Source organism: Eulemur rufifrons, chromosome 30, assembly GCF_041146395.1.
Source record: "Eulemur rufifrons isolate Redbay chromosome 30, OSU_ERuf_1, whole genome shotgun sequence".
Taxonomy (NCBI): Eukaryota; Metazoa; Chordata; class Mammalia; order Primates; family Lemuridae; genus Eulemur; species Eulemur rufifrons.
The window spans coordinates 60,621,013-60,642,365 of NC_091012.1; the positions used below are offsets into that span (position 1 = coordinate 60,621,013).

Genomic DNA, 21,353 nt, shown 5'->3' on the forward strand with positions numbered 1-21,353 from the left:
GATAACAAAGGACTTCTACCATTGTGCTATTTGTTCTCTATATTATGTCTTATATCTTTTTGTTCCTCAGTTCCTCCAATATCACCTTCTTTTGTGTTTGATGTATTTTTTTCTTGTAGTATGCCATTTTGATTCCCTCTTCATTTCCTCTTCTCTATATTTTTTAATTATTTCCTTAGTGGTTACCATGGGGATTATAGTTAGCATCCTAAATTTATAACAATCTAGTTTGATCACCCCATTTTTTCCTTTTCCTTTTAAATAGACTTTATTTTTCAGAGCAATTTTAGGTTCACAGCAAAATTAAGCAGAAGGCACAGACAGTCCCCCTATGCCCCCAGCTCTCCCTCCCCCCCGCCCACTATCAACATCCCACCAGAGTGGTACATTTGTTACAACTGAGGAACCTACAGTGACATATCATTATCACCCAAAGTCCATAGTTTACATTAGGGTTGACTTGCTATAGTACATCCTATGGGTTTTGACAAATATATAATGACATGTATCCACCGTATAGTATCATACAGAATAGCAGTTTCACTGTCCTAAAAATCCTCTGTTCTTGCCTTATCCTATTCATCCCTGCCTCCCCCCAACATCTGGAAACCACTGACCTTAATCACCCCTTTTAAAAATTGTAAATAGCCAACATTTATTCAGTACTTACTGTGAGCTAAGAACCATGTTACACACTTTTCAACAGCCTTATGAATTTCTCATTTTACAGGACAGGAATCAGGCACGTTCAAAGAAGTTGTCAGTTATCCAAGGCCACCTAGCTACAAGGTGGCCAAGCCAGGATTTAAACCAAGTTTATCAGGCTCCAGAGACTGAGCTTTTTGCCATTCACTCTGTTGTCTTGATGAGGATGATGATGGTGACAACAGTGGTGGTGATGGTAGTGGCGATGGTGGCGGTGGTGTCTAACAAACGCGCTGCCAGGCACTGTGCTGAATGCCTTATCTATTCAATCCTCACAGTAGCCCTATGAAGTAGGTACTATCATTATTGCTATTTTATATATGAACAAACTGAGGCTCACAGGTTAGATAACAATCTCTCAAATACAAAGAACCTACTGAGTAGAGGCTAGTGACTATCACTGAAGGTGTCATTTTGACCATCTTCCATCTTTTTCTAGGGCTAGAGATGGCAAAGGTGTAGAACTAGGTCTGTCCCTGAAAACTGTTTTGTTGGTTTGGTTTTTGAAGTTCAAAATCCAGTGACTTAGCCCTGACATTATTTGGTCCTTTCTTTTACAAGGACACATGAGGTCTGATGGCAATGCTCTCCCATGGGCAAAGCAGACTCTGCCCTTGGCTGTCCAGCCTTAGCTCTTGTCTTTGTAGTCAAGGGAGGACCGCCCCCAGGCTTCTAGGTACACGACTAGGGCTCAGAAATAGCCCCCTAATCGGCCTCATCAGCTTTGAAGGAGGCCACTGCAGGAGGGGCCTAAGTAGGCCAACACTTTAACCCAGTTACGTGAGGGCAGCTGTAATCCAGGCTGATCATGTCTTGCTAAGCTCTCTGGGGCGGGGGGTGGGGGGAATGTCCAAAAGCTGCCTCCTATACCCAAGTATCCCTGAATCTCACTGCAGATACTCCTCTCCCCTTCTGGAAGAGCTTGGCCTAAAGGTTACAAGGGCCCAGCTCAATGTGAGTGGCTGCCAGGATTAAAAGGAAAGTTGGTGGTAATTTCTAACTGCAATGAAATGCCCATGGCTCAGGCTGCCCTAAGACAAAGTGGTGCTTCTCTTTAGAAGGCTCCCTGCCTAACCCTTCTTCCACCTTGTTGGAAGAGGTGGGGAAATCACTGTCTTCCTCTGTGTGTACCAGACTCATGTCAACCCAGGGGCTTCAGGGCAGGCTGGGATCCCAACCCCCACTTCCGCCAGCTCACTTCACCTCTGGCAATGACTAGCCCTAGGAGTTCCCCGGGGAAGCAGGCTGAGCTGTCTGGCCAGGCTGTGGTTGGGAAATAAAGAAACCAGAGCTGCTGGGGCCGGCTGGCCTGGCGTGTCTGGCTCCCTCCCTGTCATTTGGCACAGTGGGCTTCCTTGTGCAGGTGCACTCTGCCTCCTCCCTCTCATGTCCCACAAACCATCTGTCCCAGGAGACAGCCCAACAAAGTGGGCCCCCCTCTGGTCAGGAAGCAGAAAGCGGGCCTGGCCTGAGTGGATGCTGGCAGGGAAGAAAAAGAAGACAGAGTAAGAAGGAGGCTATATGCTAAAAGCATGTTTAGAAATTTTTCCAAAGAGTTTTTCTCTAGCAGGAAGGTAACTTTCATGGGGGAAGAGGAAGAGGAATCCAAGTTAATAACTACAGTATTTCGTTGACCCTAAGACATTTAGATAATAAGATGTCCATTATTTTATGTACCACTAAAAAAGAAAAAAAAGTTGCCTATTAAATTGTGTCGTGACACTGTTATATGCATTCCAATTTTAGAGATGTGAAGACATGAAAAACTGTATGTCTTAGAGTCAATGAAATAGAGAAAAATTTCCTTAAAACTGAGGTATTGCCTCTCTAGCGTGCACACACATACACGTACACACACACACACACACACACACACACCCCAACCACACAGGGCATTTTAAGGCACAGTGGGTGAGTGCAGTCAAAACCCCAGCTCACCTCTGTGCTCTGAGAACAAGCACAGTAACCACACTGTCTGGAAATAGGAACTCCTTCCATTGGACTGAACATTGCAGTATATAAACCCTCTGACACCCATTGATCTCACTGGATTCCTCGCAGCTGCCTATGGGACAGGCAGGACAAGGGTATTTATTACCATTTTACAAATGGAGTTCAGAGGTGTGACTTTTCCAGGGGCACCCACGACCTAAAAGGGGAGAAGTGGGACAGCAGGCCCTGTCTGCTGAGTTTTCCTGCGATGCTGGTTTGACTACTACAAGACGACCACTATTTAGGAGAGAGGTAGAGACAGAACTAGTGAGGGTGTCAAGAAGTGGCTTTTAACTCCTTTTCCCACGAGATTCTTTACAAAACCTCAGTGTAGAAAACAGCATAAGACTAGAGTTTCTGGATGAAGCAACAAGAAAGGCCAGAACCCCACCCACTCTGCTCCCACCCATCTCCCACCCCCAAGGTGGCCTATAAGGCACTTCCCCAGAATCTCTGGGGTGCCGAGGGACAATTTCTAAACCTCTAGAGTAAGGGGCTTCAGTTGTATTGGTAATGTTCTTTTTCTTAAGCTGGATTTAGGTATCATTTTTTATATCTTTTGGTATGTCTTAAATATTTCATTTTTAAAAAAAGCACTCATGTAGGTGGCCAGGTCAAAGAGATGACTCAACCTGCCTGGAAACTTAAAAGCAAAAAAAGTTTGCTTTGAATTATGAGCTTGGGTGAGGCCTGGGCACTGAGATTTTTAAAGCTCCCCAGGTGATTCATATGCAACAAAATAGACAAGCCACTGTACTATAATATCTTGTCAGCTCCAACTTGCTAGCAACCTGAGGGGATGTCCTGGAGTGCACAGGCAGGGCCCTCCATTCTTGGGGGACAGAATATCAGAGAGCCCAGGGTCTTTCGAAAAACGCAATAGCAAAGAGCTTGGAGCTCCAGGATACTAGAGAAAGAGCAGCTGAAGGGACAGCAATGGCAGGCTGGCCCCACCTCTACAGTCCCTTGGATGGAGAAGGGAGGTGCAGAAGTGTGCAGGGAGGCCTGGTGGCTGGAGCAGTGGTGAGGCTGGGAATGGGCGGTTGGACAGGAGATCATCTCTGTGGCTTGTGCTGCTGGGCCTGCTACCGATATGTCGGGGAAGCATCCACCCTCATTGCTAAGACCTGCCTCGTGGGGACATGTAGAGGCTACTGGCTGGCTGGGAGGTGGGAATTACGGAACTGAAATTAGGGAGTCGGCTATGGAGGGCATCCATTAGCAACAGGAGCAGCCTGTCCCTGCTGCATCCGTGGGGACACATAAACCCCTCTGGCCAGCAGCTCAGACATCCCAGGTGCGCAATCCAGATGCTGGGCAGGATGCTGACCATAGGGAGGGCAGGTACAGGCAGTAACAGAGTCCTTGACTTCAGCCAAGGTTAGTAAACCACATGCCCTTTGAATAAACCATTGCATTTGTCAGGCTGACATCTGCACATCTGTACTATCCACTGGCCTTGGCAAACCAGAACAAGGGAAAAACTCATTGGGGATCAGGTCGTAACCATCCCAAGCTGTTTTTCCATCCTCGGGGGAGGGAGGGATGGGGGCTAGATGACACAGTCCATGGGCTGGTGGGACTTTTGCCATACAAACAACAACTCGATGTGCCCCAGCGAAAGAAGGGGTGACTCTGGTGGTGATGAACAGCTACCAAGGATATGGAAAAGCAGTTGGACACCTTGCCCACCCCCTGCCCAGAGGTCTGGGGAAGGGTCTAGTGGAACAGCTGCTGTTGGCCTCGGTGCTCTTCCCTCACACTACTGCCCTCTCGTCCAGGACATCAACTACACAGAGGCCTGCACAGAAGCAGGATGGGGCCCCTGAGCAAGGAACTGGAGGTGCCTGAGCAAACAAAGGCATCCCGGCCCCACCCAGGAGAACCCACGAGCTGTGCAATGGCTCGTGCAGCCCAGGGTTCTCCCATAGGGAACGGGGGTGCTGCCTACCATGTTTCAGCCCTCAGGGATAAGGTCCTCGTCCACTGGGCATCTTCTAATGGAATTGGTCCTGTGCTGAGGCTAGAGGACGAGCCACACCCTGCCCGGCCCTCCAGGGGCTTAATGTCTACAGAGGGAGGCAAGTGGCAGCCAGAGGCAGCAGCAGGTGCTGCTGGAGCCACGGGGACAGGCACCTCCCACAGCGGGGGCTCAGGGAAGCCCACAGGGAGGAGCTAATGTTGGCACTGAGGCCTTAGGATGAAAAAGGAGAGTGGAGAGCAGAGCAAACAGCGCAAATGAAACAAAAGGCAAGGGAAGTGGCAAAGGGCATGGCGCGGCAGCGGGGAGTGCAATCCGGCTGGAGCTAAGGGGCTCTTCGCATGGTTCCTTTTGGGAGCGTGGGGTGAGGAAAAGCGCTAAAGAAGAGGGCCCGTGTGCCACTCTAAGGAGCCTGGGCATTATCTTCTAAGGTAATCTTCCCAGGGGCCCAGGGAAGTGATGCATATTTGCATTTGCAAAAAACTGTGCCTGCAGGAGGAAGTACAGACTGGAGCAGGGGGTGGGCATGGTGCAGTGCCCAGGGGAGAAATGGGAATGGCCTAGGCCGCTGGCCATTAGCTCTCTTTCTGAAAAGGAAACCGCACAGAAAGGTTTCCTCATCTCCTCTTCACCAGCTTCTTTCTGTCCTTCCCTGGCCATGTCGGGTCCCCTTTCCTCCTGTGCCTTTTAGCTCTGCTCCGGGCCGTTACTGGCAAGCCTGGGGTCCCCTGCTTCACGCGCTCGTGGGTCTCTGCGTTCTCTCTCTTGCCTTCCGCATCACTGTTTGGCTCTCTTCCCACTTCTCTGAGGCCCGGGGGTCCCTGGGCAAGGGTCTGCCCAGCAATGCCAGCCCAGCGGAGCCGGGCAGAGTGTGGAAAGCTCCCCGATGTAGTAGAGCGCCTCGGTGTTCTCCGTTTCCCCTGCCAAACGGCGACAGCCGTGCCAGTCAGCTCCCCACACTTTCACAAGGATTATAAGAGGTAATGTGTCTAGAGGGGTTTAGCACTGTGCCTGGCACACAGTTATAGCTACTGCTTTGCAAATGGAGAAACTGCGGCAGCAAGGGAAGTAGTGACTTGCCCAAGCTGGTAGTTTTCTAGTCCAGGATTACAACGCCCAACCCCTGGCCAATGAGGAGATCTCCCTGTACCGTGTGCCACTCTGGCTATGTCCCTTCTAGAAGGAGCAACACTCGCAAAAGCCCGAGCAGGGCCTCTGTCTGGTGCAGAAAGGCAGGCCGGGCCAGTCAGTCACCACAGACTACTCAGCGGGTAGCCTTGGAAAAGCAGGTCTGACTGTTCCCCAAAAGGCAGGACTATCCTGCTCACAGTGTGACACATGCTGGGCACAGGGCCATGCTGCTGGGCACTGAGCTGGCCCTCAGGAAACCTGGGTTGTGTGGGCCTGAATGTGTTTGCTTTCAAGGTTGCCCTCCCCAGCTCAGTCATCCAGCCAGGCCCCGAGCACCCCGAGGCCCAGAGAGTCCAGCAGATGTGCCAAGCGGATAAGCCTGCTAAGAGCAGGCAGCCTGCTGGGTCCCCGGCAGCCTGGGTGGACGTAGGCAGTGCGTGGGAATTCAAGGCCATCCAGACGAACGGCTCCTAGGGCCACGCAGTGCTAAGAGGGCCTGACTGTCCTCTGGGGGTCTTCCACGGTGTGGAGGGCCAACGGCCCCTTTTGTCTACTCTGCAAAGCGGAGGGCCTTCTGAGAGGGTTCTGGGAAGCAAGGCCAGGACTCCTGGGTTCTCATAAATCTTTTAATAACAGTAAATGAAGAAAACATTGTAGCAATAAGTCTCATGGTGAGGGTTCCTATTCATTCTGGGATCTTCAACAACAGAAACACCTGAGACTAAAATGCAGAACACTAAGTACCCAAATTAAGGACCATTTATTTCCAAAGGTGACTGCAGAAACCATTTCAGTACAATCAAAAGGTTTTACAAAACAGAGAAAACACAATTACAAAACGCCCCACGAGGTGATCAAACTGGAGGGGGCACAGAGCACCCGAGAACCAGCCTGGAAAAAACACTCACCCTGCTGCTGTTTCGGGGGTTACAAAGACTGGTTCTGAAGGGAGCCACTGTGTGGGGGGACAGAGAGGGGTCTGCCCAGTGCATAGCAATCCCAGCTTGGAAACAAGGAAGGACAGGGTGGGGGCGGGGGAAGAGGGAGGGGCAGAGGCATTTGCCAAGTTCCTGGCAGAAATAATCACACAGGCCAGCCTATCATGACTACAATGACACCGATATAATTGGAGAATTCTTTCAAAGAGAAAACAAAATTGACACCAAAAGAAAGCAAGAGTTTCCAAAACAGCAGCTTTGTTTGAAAGGACTTGTTTTGTTTTGTTGGTTCTTCATGGGGTGTTTTTCTGTTTCGTGCCGTGAGCAGCAAACCAGTGTACAAAAATGTCACAGACGAGAGCAACAACAAGCGACTAGGTTTTCCTGAGCACAAACTGGCTCACTCTATATACACAAGGGGAAGGCTCCCTCCCTCTCACTGACTCTACCCACCCCAGAGAGGGCAGGGTGGGCAGTGGGGGTGGCCCCTTCCCAGCCCAGGGTCTCGCCATGAAGCCCATGAGAGCCTTCTGGAAACCCTCCTGTACGCCTGCGCCTGACCGATCCCAGCCAGCATCAGTGTCCTGTCTGACAGCAGCACATGTGGTCCTTTATTCCTCCTCCCCTAGCTCTCCTTCAGTAGAAACCAGTCAGAAAATCCTGTACTGAAGGGGACAGATGATTCTGGGTCAACATCTACAAACCCAGGGAAGTCTTTTTGGCAGAGGGAGGGGGAGAAAGGCCCCTTCTGCCACTCTCTGGGCCGCCAGCTCTCTCCCAGCGCACGGCCCCACCCTACCTAACGCCAGTGCCCCGAGACCTGCTGACATTTTGCTATTTGTGGGGAGCTGCCTGCAAGACACTGAACTACCAATGATCACAAATATCAAAACCCTGCCAGAGGCTACAGCAAAAGGGATGACATGACAGCGAGACTGAGGTACTGTACGGTAAAGTGCGCCGATCGCCCCGGTTAGCCCGACGACCCCGCGAGCAGCTTCTGTGAATGCTACGAAGTCCAAGGAGAAAGAGAGGTTGCCGACCTGGGGAGAATGAGTCTGTGGCTTCGCAACTCCACACACCCTTGCAGCTGACAGAGGGACACGTCACTGTGCCCCCAGGAGGAAGATGGGCCAGACCACCTTTGGTGTATAAAGCCTAATACTTGGGGAGGGGAGGACCGTGGGCAGGTGTGACCGTCTCTCTGCTATTCAGAGTGGATGCCACAAGTTGGCCAGCTTGACAGACTGTTCTCCTCAGCCCAGATCCTCGGCCAAGGCTACCCGGGGGTTGAGGGAACACTCTTTTCCCTTCCAAGTGCTGTTTGAAAGGAAACTGTCCTCCTCTACAAACACACTCTCACACATGCACAGAGCTCCCACACACTGGCAAATGGCATATGGAAACTTGGCTGGGGAACCGCCTTGGCACTGACAGGAAAGCCTTGGGGAGGAGTCGGGAAGCCAGGGCCCGCTGGTCAAGGGTGCACGCTGCGGCTTCGCCCTCACCCCTGCGCCAAAGCTGGGGCAGAAGCAGGCTGGCTGTTGGGCAGGTGTGAGAGCTACCCTCTAAGCCAGGCTGCCGGGGCTCTGGCCGGGTTACCTCTCTCCACATGGGCTTGGCCCAAGGTAAGAGTGAGACAAAGACCAGTTCAGATGCCTGCTGCTCCCCAACACCCCAAACACAGGCCATGACTCCCTGTGGAGCCTGTGGACTGGGCCTACTATCTGTTCCTTCGACCTACATGTTTCTGAGCCAACTTGGCCCCCAGAAGCCCTGTGTTTCCCCTTCATTCCTCCCTACCCCTGACACGTGTTATCTGTCTCTGGCCCAGCCATGGCAGGCATGTGGCTTTCACTTTTTTCTCTCCTTTGGAGCAACGGAAAGTGCCCACCAGGATGGTGCGCTGAGCTATATAGCCAGGGCAAAGGCAAGCTTCTTTTCCCCAATGTGGGAAAAGCTTGTGCTGCCTGGCCACCGGGGCCATGCCACAGAGACAGGGGAAGAGAGGGCCTACACAGTCACACCACTGCGGCATTCCAGCGCTGGTCCCCAGCTGAGGTATGGATCCTCTGCCTGCAGCAACTCTATGTCCTAGTAGGGGACAGGGCAGGCCCCCAGGGGCTCCTCCCACGACCTCCTTCCAACCTCTTCTTTTGTAAAGAGGCCAAGGGGCACTGAGGCCTTGTACATTCCCTCACCAGCCACTCCTACACACAACAGCTTGATGGCGGGCAGGGCCAATCCAGCCACTCAAGAGGTGCCTCTTCAGAGGGTAACCCTAGGGTGAGAGGCACTAAGAAAAGCTTGGCCCAGCCCTCAAAGAAGGCAGAAAACAAAGGTGACATGTCAAAAGGAGCTCATGGGGAGCAAGGGCACTCAATGTTCTTCCCTCCTGTGCCCCACACCCTGGGGACCGATTGCCTTAATGCCAGGAGGCCTCTGCCATGGGGCAGTCCCTCCCAGGGCTGCTTCCCTGGGCCTCAGTTCACTCAGAGAGACTCTCTGCCTTCTGCTGCCTCCTACAGGCCCATTTGCTAAAGTCATGACCACTGAGTCACTGAAGCTCAATGTAGGTCTAACACAGTCAAACCTGAAATACTGGAACTGGCCTAGGGCAACAGGACTGCCTAGAGTGGGGCTGGGGGAGGCTCACCAGAGGAAGCCACTGAGTGATCTCTTCTGCTCTTAAGCAGATCTGTTCCTAGTAGGAGTCAACAAGGAGTCAGCAAATGCCCAGTCCCTGCGTCCTCTCTTGAGGTTCATGCATGACTGAGCTGAAGTGCTTCAACAAAAGCTCCTCCTTGCAACGCACTTGAACCTCCACCCATGGGGACCTGGTTCCTTGGCAGCTCCCTTTCAATCGAGACATGGGCCTTTGAGGGGCAGAGTGGAGAGCATGGGATGCCCCCCACATGAAACAGTTCAGTACTTAGTCTGGCTCCACTGAAGGAATCTGGCCCTAGGCAGGAGCTGCATCTCCCCAAAACCCAGACAGTGACATACCCTGTAAAACCAAGACATGGATCTACAGGAACTTCCATGAATGGGCCCTGACACAAGGACTCTCCAAACTCAAACATCCCCAAACCAACAAACCAACTCCAGCTCATTCTTCCCTGAAGCTGTCTTGGAGAAAGAGAGCGAGCGAGCAAGCGAGCAAGAAAGAACATAGGAAAACGCGTTTAAGGGGCACTAAAGATTAAAATGGTATCTACTATCGACATTAAATTGAAACAGAGTATATGATTCAAATCACAGTTTTCTCAAGTTACCACTTCTGTTGATTAATTTCTGTGCTCATTTCTGATTGGGATACGGGTCAGTTCTCAGCTCTCATGGGCAGCATTTACACAGGGTCCTGCCTAGTACCGTGTGAATGTCGACCTTCTTTGCTTTGGATTTGTTGCTGCAATAGATCTCCAACCCCCTCGATAGAAACTAGCCCTTGGGCTGAGCGGCCTCCCACCTCCCACCCCAGGCAGCATCCTGGAGGGAGTGGCTGGTTGGCTGCTTGCTTTCAGTCATGGGACACCAGTGGGAAGAATCTGGCTGGTTCTATTTTGACCATGAGCTGGGAAATCCCTTGGCTCTGGGCTTGCTGCTGGTATAGAAACAAGGCCTCAGCTCCCTGACAGTGGGGGCTGTGCTGCAGACCAAAGGGGACCCCAGCATAAGCCTGGAGGTCCCTGGCAGTGGAGAGATGAAACACAACCCAATCTCATCACTTCGGTGCCAGAAGAACTACTGCTTGTTGTTCCCTTTCTCCTCAACCAGCTGTTGTTAAAGCACCAACAAGCAGAGTGAAAGAGCCACTGACTCCAATCTCCCCATGTAAGGCGACTAGGAGCAGAGAGAAAGAGCCAACCGGAAGGAGGGAAAATCCAGCCCCCAGCACTATATCCCGGATTTGAGGAGACATCCTGAGGGGAAGAGCCGGGGAAGGAAGAGTAGTGGAAGAAAGGGACAGAGAAGAGGAAAAAGAAATACACCAAACATCCTACTGCCCTCTCCCATGATTTCATCAAGAACTGGGTGTTCTCCAAGTCAAGTTGGGACTTGCTTCCTCAAGGAGAAAAAAAAAAAAAAAACAAGCACCTTCAGTCTATTTTCTTGGCTGGAAGCCGGAGCAAATCCAGCAGATATTTACACAAGGGCCCAGCCATGTATGAGAACAGGATGACCAGCTTCCCGTGGGTCATGGTCATGAGAGTCTGGTGTCCCGAGGCCCAGATGCGATACCAGGGGCCGTAGAATGGGTCTGAGATGGCCGGACACAGCATGTTGTTCAAATTCACTTCGGTGACCTGCAGGGACAAGGGAGGTAGAGTGAGCGTTCGCCATCCTTAGGCTTTCTCTGGCTTCTGCCAGTTCAGCCATCTCTACCTAATGGGGGACTAGACAAGGAGGGATTGACCAATCCCCACCTGTTCATAAAGGGATTTCTTGTCTCCTCTAGGTTTTCTGAGTGAGTCAAGGCTAAAGCTCTCTGGAGGTGATGGGAGAAGGCTGTCCAGTGAAAAAGCTGTTTGGTTTTGCTCAGAGTCTTGCCTTCCAGTTGGGCCTAGAGCCCGTTGCCATTTCTAAGCATCTACAATGTACCTGGTCCCCGCAGAGGTGTTATGGGCTAGAAGTACAGTCAACAGCATGGTCCCTGCCTCTCCATAACTGGCAATCAATCAAGTGGGGGTAATCGGTTTACATTTGACCTCAAACCAGACGGTGCTAACTGAGTTTTACACACCACGAGGAGGTCTGAGGAACATACAGAATAGGGGCTGAGTCCTCAGAGAAGATTTCACAAGGGAAGTGGCACCTGAATGGACTCATGAAAGATGGATAGGGGGTTATGGTGAGGAATGGGGCCAGAGCCTTCCTTGGAGGCAGCGTGGCCTGAGCATGGTATGTAGGGTGACATGAGCACACTGACACCTTTGGAATCAAGGATCCCAGTGGAGAACAGCAAGAGGTAAGGGTGTGAACATCGTACTGCTGCCTCCCACAAGCACAGGAAGCATTCACACCGTTGGCAAGGAGCTCAGACTACCCCCTGGCAAACCGGGGCAGAGCCATGCATACACCAGGGTGGGGAACAAAAAGTGACTGCTTTTAAAAAGGCGCTGGGGACATCGGTTACACACCCTAGTCATGCTAGGTCGCGCGAGGCTCCACACGGCTAATGCTGTATTAATGCCACTCGCACGCAAAACCAGACATGCCACTCCTGCCCCAAGGACAGCCACAGCATCTGCCTTCCAAAGCCCTTCAAGCCCGTTCACGTTAAAGACAAGTCCTCACCACCTCTCAGGGAGGTTGGGGCTTTTAATACCATGTCACAGAGAGGTGGAGAACTCTCTGCCCTCAAGGGTAAGGTGACTCAGAGCGGTCGCAGAGCCAGGACTTGAACTTGGGTCTCCTGACCCTCAGCCCCAGCCCTGAGCTCTTCCTACTCACTTTGCCACCGATATATGCCCTTGCACTCAGCAATCTTGGGCTCTGGATGACTCAATTACTGAGTCTAATCATTCTCCACACTCCAGGCAGTTCTAAACAGCCCAGAATACCACAGGGGGTCCCCAATACCACACTTCCACTAGCCACATAGCTCAGGGCAGAGCCCAGCCTTCAGGACCTGTGAGCAGGCCCAGGGTGGACCCAAGGTCAGAAGACTCTCCCAGGCCCAGGGCCAAGGACCTGCCTTCCTGTGGGGTCCACAGCAAACCACTTTCCAGTGGAAGCTCACTGTTTCTGACCCAAGTGGCCATGAGTGAAGGGCATCCTTGCCTCTCCAGGGATGAAAGAAATAGTCATTACTGAAGGATTCAGAAAACTCTTTGGAGAGGTCAAGGCTGTGGATCATAAATCAGCAACCCAGACACAACAATCTGACATCCTGGCCTTTAGCATCTCGTATTTTCAAAACAAAACCATACACCAGCGCCAACCAGGATTATCAAGATTTATGGAGAACTCCAAACAGAGGGGATAGAAGGGGATATAACCAAACTTACCAGGCCGAGGATCTGCAAGATGCTGAAGTGATAAAAGAACATGAGGCCAGTTGAGAGAAGAGCCCACCGGAAACTGCTGAGGGGCTCTGGGGTATAAGCACCTGAAGGAAAAGGGGAGATGGTGAGATGGCAGGAACGGTGACCCACTTCTCCTCCTTCGCCCATGAGGTTGTACAGGTACTGAGGACACAGCTGCTGCCTGCTGAGCGTCCCTTTTGCTGATCAGTGACAGCTACTCAAGAGACAGTCCCACTGATTAGCTGGGTACTTAAACCAGCCCCTTTCTGATCTGATCTCGGTTCTGCCACTTGATGCTAGGGCCATTACAAAGAGAGGATTTTTTTCTTTATTATAAAATAGTACATACTCATTAAAGGACATTTAGAAAATGTTAAAAAGTAGAAACAAGATGGAAGAAAAGAAGAGAAACTTCCCCAGCACTCTACTACCAGAATGCAACCACTGCCAACACAAGGGTTTATCACCTTGGTCATTTTCTCTAAGCCTCAGGATTTTCTTTTTTCTCTTTTTTAAAATAGCAATTGAAATCATAATTGTATAGCCTTCATTTACCCATTTCTTCATGTTTTTAAAGACATATGTCACTGAGGAAGTATGGCGTGGTGGTTGAGAATGTTAACTTTGAAGACAGACAGATTTAAGTTTAAATCTCTACTCCACCGCTTACTGGCTGTGTGATCCTGGCAAAATTGTTTAAACTCCCCAAGTCTCAAAGAGTACTACCTACTTCTTAAGAGTTGTTGTGAGGAGTAAATGACACAATATATTGAGAGCAAGCCTTAGTTCAGGGTCCGGTACAATGTAAGTGGCTCAATAGGTGTTGGATGCTGTCATCATCATCATTATTTTCAAATAATTGAAAAATGTACCATATCCAATTGTTGTGCCATTTCCTAACTACTGAACAAATCTCTCCCCCAGGAACACCCAAAGTGATATATTTTCCCTCTATCATTGCTAAGAACTATCATTTCAGTAAGCTTGTATATAATCCAGAGCTTGCAAAGCAGGCGCATGGTTTATAGGATGTTGTAGGAGTCACTCTAAATGTGGACTTGGAGGGGGGTTCTCAAGAATGAAAGACACCTGGACCCCTCACCCCAAACAAGTACGGGCGACATCACATCCTGGAATACTATTTTCCCAAGTCAGTCTTTCACTGGTTCATCCATTCATTGGATAGTTATGAGGCATCTAGTATATTCCAAGCCCTTGTGCCAAGCTTTGGGGATAGGAAGATGAGGAAGACAGGCTCCCTGCAGGCTCAGACTTACAATCAACGTACAACACAGTGTGGTTGGTGGGATGACTAAGGCCTGTGCCACCTGTTATGAGAAAACAAGGCTCAGGCAGGGAGACAAAGAATGCTTCTTGGTAGAGGGAGCATTGGAGCGGAGTCCTGAGGGACAAATAGGACTTCAGGAGGGGCCTGGGCATTGCAAAGCAGCAGCCTGCATGGAGGCAGACATGAGCGAGGCAATCCAGAGAGCCGTGGGTAAGATACAGGGGAGAGTGTGACATAGGCAGTGAGCAGGGGTAAGACTCAGAGGTTGGCAGGGCTTGTGTGCTCCTGGCTGGGCCACGCGGGACCTTAGGAGCCATGCTGAGGGCAATGGGTTTCATCTTGTGCGACAGGGCCATGAGCTCAAATGCCTCAAGTCTCAGGCAGGTGATCAGAAGTGTGACCAGGGTCTAAGAAATATCAGGGGATGCTAGAGACAGGCAAACTGGAGAGCCTCCACCCCTCCTGGAGGGCAACCACCACTCAGCTCCATTCAATCACTGCCCTGCAGGGATGTGGGCCCAGAGTTGTTAGTTTTTTCACTTTTGTAAGACAAACCAGAAATATGAACTTTTATGTGGAATTTCCTGATTTTTTTTAACTGTTGGTGACTAATTCAAAGTGTTTTAAGAATGTTCAACAGACCAAACAAAACATGGCGTCTGGATGGATTTCAGCCCACGGGTGGCCAGCTTTGAGCTCTGCTGTAGAGCCACAGAAATGCAGCAGCAGGTTAGAAGCAGGAAACTGATGTGATCACACGTGTGCTTGTGCAAGATCACCCTGGCCAGTGTGCAGGGGGTGGGCTGGACCAGAGAGAGAAGAGACAGGGAGGCTAGTAAGGAGACTGTTGCAGGAGCCCAAAGACAGAAGAGGATGGCCTTGGAAGGTAACAGCAGTGAGGCTGGAGAAGAGTAGGTGGAAAGAATCACTAGGACGTGGCAGAAGATTGGATGCTGGGGGGTTAGGGAGAGGAGGGATCTTGGAAGACCCCCAGGATTCTGGCTGGGACATCACTGGGTTGATAGAACCATGTATTATGATGGAGAAGAGTGGAAAAGGTGGATTGGGGCAGAAGATAAGGAAATGATGAGGCCAAGTTTAGATATGCTGAAATTGAGATATCAGTGGAATATCATGTGGAAATGACTCTTTGGTGGCTGGCTGTACTCTAGGTGGGTGAGAACATGGGTCCTCGAGCTGGACACATGGAGATTTGCAAATCCTGGCCCCATAACTTATCAACTTTGGGGCCTTAGGCAAGTCTCAGTGTGTCCTGAACTCAGTTCTGCTCATCTATAAAATGAGGCGGCATTGCCTAATTCACAAGGTTGTTGGAGAGATGAGATGCATGTCAAAATTATAGGACTGTATCTGGGACTTAAGAAACGCTGATTATTTTCGTAATTATATGAGTCAGAAACTCAGTGAAGAGGATGGGGCTGAGCATCCAGATGTCAGTGTCATCAGCACACAGTGCTAACTGGAGTCATGGGAGCATACGTAGACTGAGAGAGAAGGAAGGCCAGAGGCAGAATGCCCAGGAACACCATGTAAGGAGGGGCTGTGGAGGGGAGAAGAGGAAGGAGATGGGGTGACTAAACCCAGGGCCGGGGGGATCTTTTGTGGGGAAGCTCACGCTCGTTCTAGGAACAAGAGGCAGGCTCATGGCACAACCTAGTGATAAGGCCTTTGAGGACATAGTTCTCATCCCTCCATTTTACATATGGAGAAACTGAGATTGGGAGACGGACAGTGTTACGGCCAAAACTGTAACAGTGGAGCACTGGGGAAACAGACTCGCAGACACTACCAGGGGACTGAATACTCGATGCAACAGCCACTTGTCTAGACCTCCAGCATGCCAAGTTGGATTGTCTCTTTCCTGGTCTGCCTACCCCTCTAGACCGAGCGCACCTCAGGGTCGAGGAGCACATCGGGTCTGTTGCCGCCTTCCTAGTGCCTAGCACAGTGCTTGGTGTGTGAAAACGCACTCGCTGTCCACTTCAGATGTGCATGTTCCTGTCTGCAGAGTGCGTGGGCGCCGTGCTGTCCCCCACACTGGAGAAGAGGGGACCTGGAAGACCAGCAGGTGCTTTGGCTGCCACCACGTACCCCAGGTGCCCCCCCCAGCCTCTGCTTGGCTCCCCCTAGCGGCAGCTGGGCAGCAGTGACAGGCCCCGCGAGCCAGGTGGTGGCTGCAGGCAGGGGCGTGGGTGTGTGGAGGGGAGCGTCCTCAGCCAGGAGGCAGCTCGCACCCAGCGCTGGGGAAGCTGGGACGGCTTCTGCCGCGGGGCAGCCCTGCCCTCATCACTCTCCTCCCCCTTACCACCCTATGTTATGGGAGGAAAGGAACACTCAGATACCACCAGGGGACACATTTCTCAGTGTTGTCACTGACCCTTGCCCAAACCCCCACTTTCGTACATTTCATTCTATGTTGCATCATCCCTCCCATACCAGACTGTTAGTTCTCTGAGGGAGGGGCTGTTATTGAATCACTTCTTCGTGTCCAGCACCTGGTACACAGTAGGCACTCAAAAGATAATCACTGCCATGGGTGAATGAATGGCACAGACCTTCTGGAGAATCATAAAGGTATAACTCTTTGGCTCAACAATCCTGCTTTGAGGACCACCATCAAATACCTAAAACCCCCAACAAACCACCCTTATTTGCACAAAGACGTTTACACCCACGCTATCTATAAGATTGAGAAACTGGAAGCAAACCAAATACAGAGATAAGTTAAGTAAACTATGGTACCTAAATATTGTGCAACCGTCCATTGCCGTTCAAATGACAACCAGACAAACTATGTACCTGTATGGAAAAGTTCAAGGGTAGTAATGGCAAGTGTAAAAGACAGAACACCAGCCAGTACACAGATGATAGAAAACATAGCTTAGTAGATTTTTAAAAAAGACCTTGGGATCAAATAGCCTTGGGTTTGAATCCTGGCTCTGCCACCACCTATAAGAGTGACGTTGGGCAAATTGTGCTGCCCCTTTAAGCCTGTTTGCCTGTGTGTGTGGACTGGACGTAATATCTACCTCTCAGGGCTGGTGAGTGGAATAAGAGAGAAGCAGATGGCAGCTGCTATCTTTACTGTGGCAACCACAGCCACCCAAAATCTTATAGAAGACTGGGGGAGGAAGGAAATCTTGTAAAGAGGTGATCCTCTCCATGAAGGGGAACTTGCACTGTGGTTTCCATTGCTCTTTCACTGCTGTTGGTTCTTTTCTTTGCAAAGCTGATCAAATATTCAATTTCTTTGAAAAATAAAGTAACCTGAGAATAGATGATCCAGTCTACATAGATATATGCAAATTGTATGCAAACACACATCATTCTCTTTTCTATATACCTGGATGTGGCCCTTGGGATAATCCCAGTGAAAAGCCAGTTTTCTTCTAAAGGAAAAGAGAAACTTAAGCACTTTCAGAAAAATTAAACACATAAAACTTTTTCCTACTTTAAGAAAAAAAATGTGACATTTTCTGTTAGCATATTCCATCCCAGGAGGAGAGAAGCACGTCAGCTGCAAGGGTAGGGGGAAAACAAGATAATAGCTTTGCCTAAAATCGATTTCTGCCAGAAGGAAGCTTTATGAGCCCTGGGGAAGAAGTCAAGTGCACCACCAGTAGCCAAGACCAATCCCCAGAAGCCTCCCAAGGGCCTTTTCTCTCATCCTTTAACCACACCGAGGAAGGACTTACACCAAGGAAATGAGCCCAGGCAGGGTGGCATCCCATTCTCCAATCTTCTTCCTGCTTCCTTCAACTCCCTCACTTATTCATGCTACCCATTCATTCAACATCTGCTGAGTCCACACTGGGAGCCAGCCTCCATGTCAGGCAGTGGGATAAAGAGTCAGAGACAGGTCCTGCCCTTGAGAACTACCTAAAATTTACAAATAAACACCAAGGTACGAGCAGTAAGTGATGGGGATGCTGAAGAAGGGTAGCTGCACAAGATGACAGCTGAGGTAAGTTTTGAAGAACCAAAAGGAGTTGGGGTAGGGGGCTTGAAGGAAGGACGGTGCACTCCAGGCAGAGGGCAGAGCTTTAGAAAAGATGTGGAGACATGAAACGGCATGTTGTTTGTGTGCAATTACAAGCAGTTTTGTGTTACGAGAAAGGAGATGAAGCTGAAGAGACCGGCAGGTGGGGCTGGGTCATGAAGAGCCTTGTTTCCATGCCAGGGAACTTGGCCTCCATCCTATACACAATGAGAAGCCACTGAAAGGTTTTAACCAGGGGAGAAAAAGGTCAGATTTATGTCTCAGCTAGCTAGACTGCTCTGGCAACAGTGTGGACAACGGGCTGGAAAGGGACATGGCTGAAGATAAGTTCAGATGCTGCTGTAGTGACATAGATGACTTGGCAATTTGTCATCAGGGTGACTTCCAGGTCTATAACTTCAGTGACTGAGAGGAGGTAATTTAGAGGAGAGAGGTAATTTAGAGGCGTGCAGGTTGGGGTATGCTGGCACTGACGCCTATAGGCCACCCAAGCAGACATCTCTAACAGGCTGTTGATGTCCAGGTCTGCAGCCTGGAAACAGAGCTTACGGTGTGGATAAAATTGACAAGGAAGAGTCCACAAAAATGAGATTAAAGGTCCAAGGACAAAGTCTGGAAAACAGCAACATTGAAGTGGCTGGTAGAGGGAGGAAGATCTACAGGAAGGCAAGAATGAGGACAAAATTAAAGAGGCAGTTGCAGAACTAGTAGAGAGGTGTCCTGGAAGTCAAGAGAACATTAAGTTTCAAGAAGAAGGAAAGGATCAGTAATGTTAAGTGCTCTATTAATTACACTGATCAATAAATAAGGTAGTCACTTGCCACATGTGGCTGTTCACATTTAAATGAATTAAAATTAAATAAAATTAAAAATTTGGTTTCTCAGTTACACCAGGCACATACGCCTAGTGGCCACCATATTGGACAATGCAGAGATAGAACATTTGCATCATCATAGAAAATTCCAGCAGGAACATGCTGGAGGGGTACAGAAAAGTAAAGACAAACACTTTCACTGCGTTTGGCAACATGCTGGTCACTGGTGATCTTTGTAACAGCAATTTCAGGAAAGTAGCAGTGCGGGAGCTGAGTGGTAAAAGATGAAGAAAAGTTTTCTAGGTGTGCAAGGTAAGGAAGGGAATTCCAAGAGAAGGGAATAGGATATGCAAAGTCACAGAGAAGTCACTAGCCCGATTCCCTATATTCTCAATCTCTTCTCCGAACAGCCCCCCTTCATCCTTTTCTTCTTTCCCAACCTACCTCTCCCCACAAGGAACCTGCTTCATCTGTAGCCCTCTAAAGCAGTGATTCGTCTCCTTTGGCCCATGTATATAGCAGGGGTACCTTTTTTCTTTTCACTGCTGTTCCTTACCACTGGCCCTCCGTGCTCCCTAAAGCCCCACCACTACCATACTCTGTACCCCCCACTATACTTCCCTTTACCGTTATCTACAGACATATGGGGCACAGCCCTCATTGTTTGAAAATATTATTAATAGTACCAGGCTCGGTACCACTCTCTCCAAATCCACTCCTGTCAGATTTCTTTCAACATGTACCTAGATGAAGCTTTCAGGATCCTGGTCTGTCAGTTCCTTGGCCTCTTCCCCTCAATGATCCTGTTCTCTAGCACACCTCAGGTTCATGGTCATGCCTGAGACTTAAATAATTAGGAACATCCATATCCCCTCCCTAATGTCACAGTCAAGCTTTCCCTCCTCAACTATCACTTCTGTCTTTCCAGCTCACTCCTGCTAACCATGACCCCAACACTTCTTTGGCCCCATGGGATGGGCAATCTATTGGTCCTGCTATCTGTTTCCTGTCGCTTGTGCCTCCCACTTCCCTCCTTAAATCCATGGCCCATGATTCTAATTATCCCCTGCATACACCTTTGACTCCACTGTTCCTCTCACCATCGTACTCATCCGGAAAAAAAAAAAAACAAAAAAAACAAAACAACCCAGCGCTGATTGAATCACAATCTCCTCCTCCGCCTTATTTGTCCCTGCACAGTGAACGTGGCTGCAGAAAAACAACAGTGCTGACTGTTCTTGCTTCAAATTCGTGATCACAAACCTCAAGTGCATCCTTCATGTTGCCAGGCAATCATACTAGACTGGCCCAGTCCATTCATTCTCATACACTCCTGGGCCACAATTTAATATCATCTCCTCTCTTTTCAAACCTTTAATACTTCTATTCCATCCGCACTCTCAGATCATCCCTGAGAATAAAAGGAATCAGACAAAAATTTCCACAAGCTCTCAGAAACACATTTAACCACCTATCTGCATCAGTGCCTGAGATGCTTTGCCTACATCCCCCCTCCTGTTACCACAAATGAACTGGCCAGGGTCCCAGACAAGGCCAGCCTCTCCATTTGTATCCAGATTCTGTCTGTCCCTCTCACCTACTCAACAACATCACGCCAGCCACTGCTTCCTCTTTCTTTTACACCACAATTTCTTCCTCTCTCTAGGATTAGTGCCATTAGCATATAAACATATAAACTGAAGGCACTGTAATAGCTCCCATGCTAAAACAAATAAACCGACACTTGACCTCACTCCTCCCTCCAGCCACTTCCTCACTCCTCTGCTCCCCTTCACAGCAAAACTCCTTGAAAGAATTGTCCAAACCTGTCCTGTACAAAATGGTAGCTACTAGTCATATGTGGCTACTGGGCACTTGAAATGTGGCTAGTTTGAACTGAGATGTGCTGTTAGTGCAAAATACACACTGGATTTCAAAGGAAATCTACCAAAATATCCTGGTAAAAATTTTTACATTAATTATATTGGAATGACAATATTTTAGATATACGGGTTAAATAGGATACATTATTGAAATTAATTTCACCTGCTTCTCTTACCTATTTTTAATGTGACTACTAGAACATTTTAAATTACATATGTAGCTCTTTTTTTTTTTTTTTTTTTTTTGAGACAGGGTCTCGCCCTGTTGCCAGGCTGGAGTGCAGTGGCTCGATCATAGCTCATTGTAACCTCAAATTCCTGGGCTCAAGGGATCTGCCCACCTCAGCCTCCCAACCATTAATAGTTGGGACTACAGGCGTGCACCACCATGCCTGGCTAATTTTTCCTTTTTTTTTTAGAAATGAGATCTTGCTATGTTGCCAAGGCTGGTCTTGAACTCCTGGCCTCAAATGATCCTCTTGCTTCAGCTTCCCAAAGTGCTGAGATTACAGGCATGAGCCACCGCACCTGGCTCACATATTTTTGTTGGACAGCACTGGTCTATACTCC

General features: G+C 49.5%; 1 protein-coding gene across 6 annotated transcripts in view; it reads right to left on the reverse strand.

The window, feature by feature from the left end:
* Nucleotides 1–249: 249 nt before the first annotated feature.
* The window catches only part of TMEM164 (transmembrane protein 164), a 161,978-nt gene continuing 140,874 nt past the window's right edge, over nt 250–21,353 (reverse strand). For 3 of the 6 annotated variants that reach the window (XM_069463101.1, XM_069463103.1, XM_069463102.1), the window contains 3 exons: nt 12,759–12,859; nt 10,846–11,054; nt 250–2,184 (listed from right to left, as the gene is read on the reverse strand). In XM_069463101.1, coding sequence (XP_069319202.1) covers nt 10,848–11,054; nt 12,759–12,859 — 308 coding nt within the window. In that variant the 3' untranslated portion in view covers nt 250–2,184; nt 10,846–10,847. Of the gene's footprint in view, nt 2,185–6,491; nt 11,055–12,758; nt 12,860–21,353 lie in introns of those variants that run through there. The other 3 variants (XM_069463105.1, XM_069463100.1, XM_069463099.1) reach the window with 1 other exon arrangement.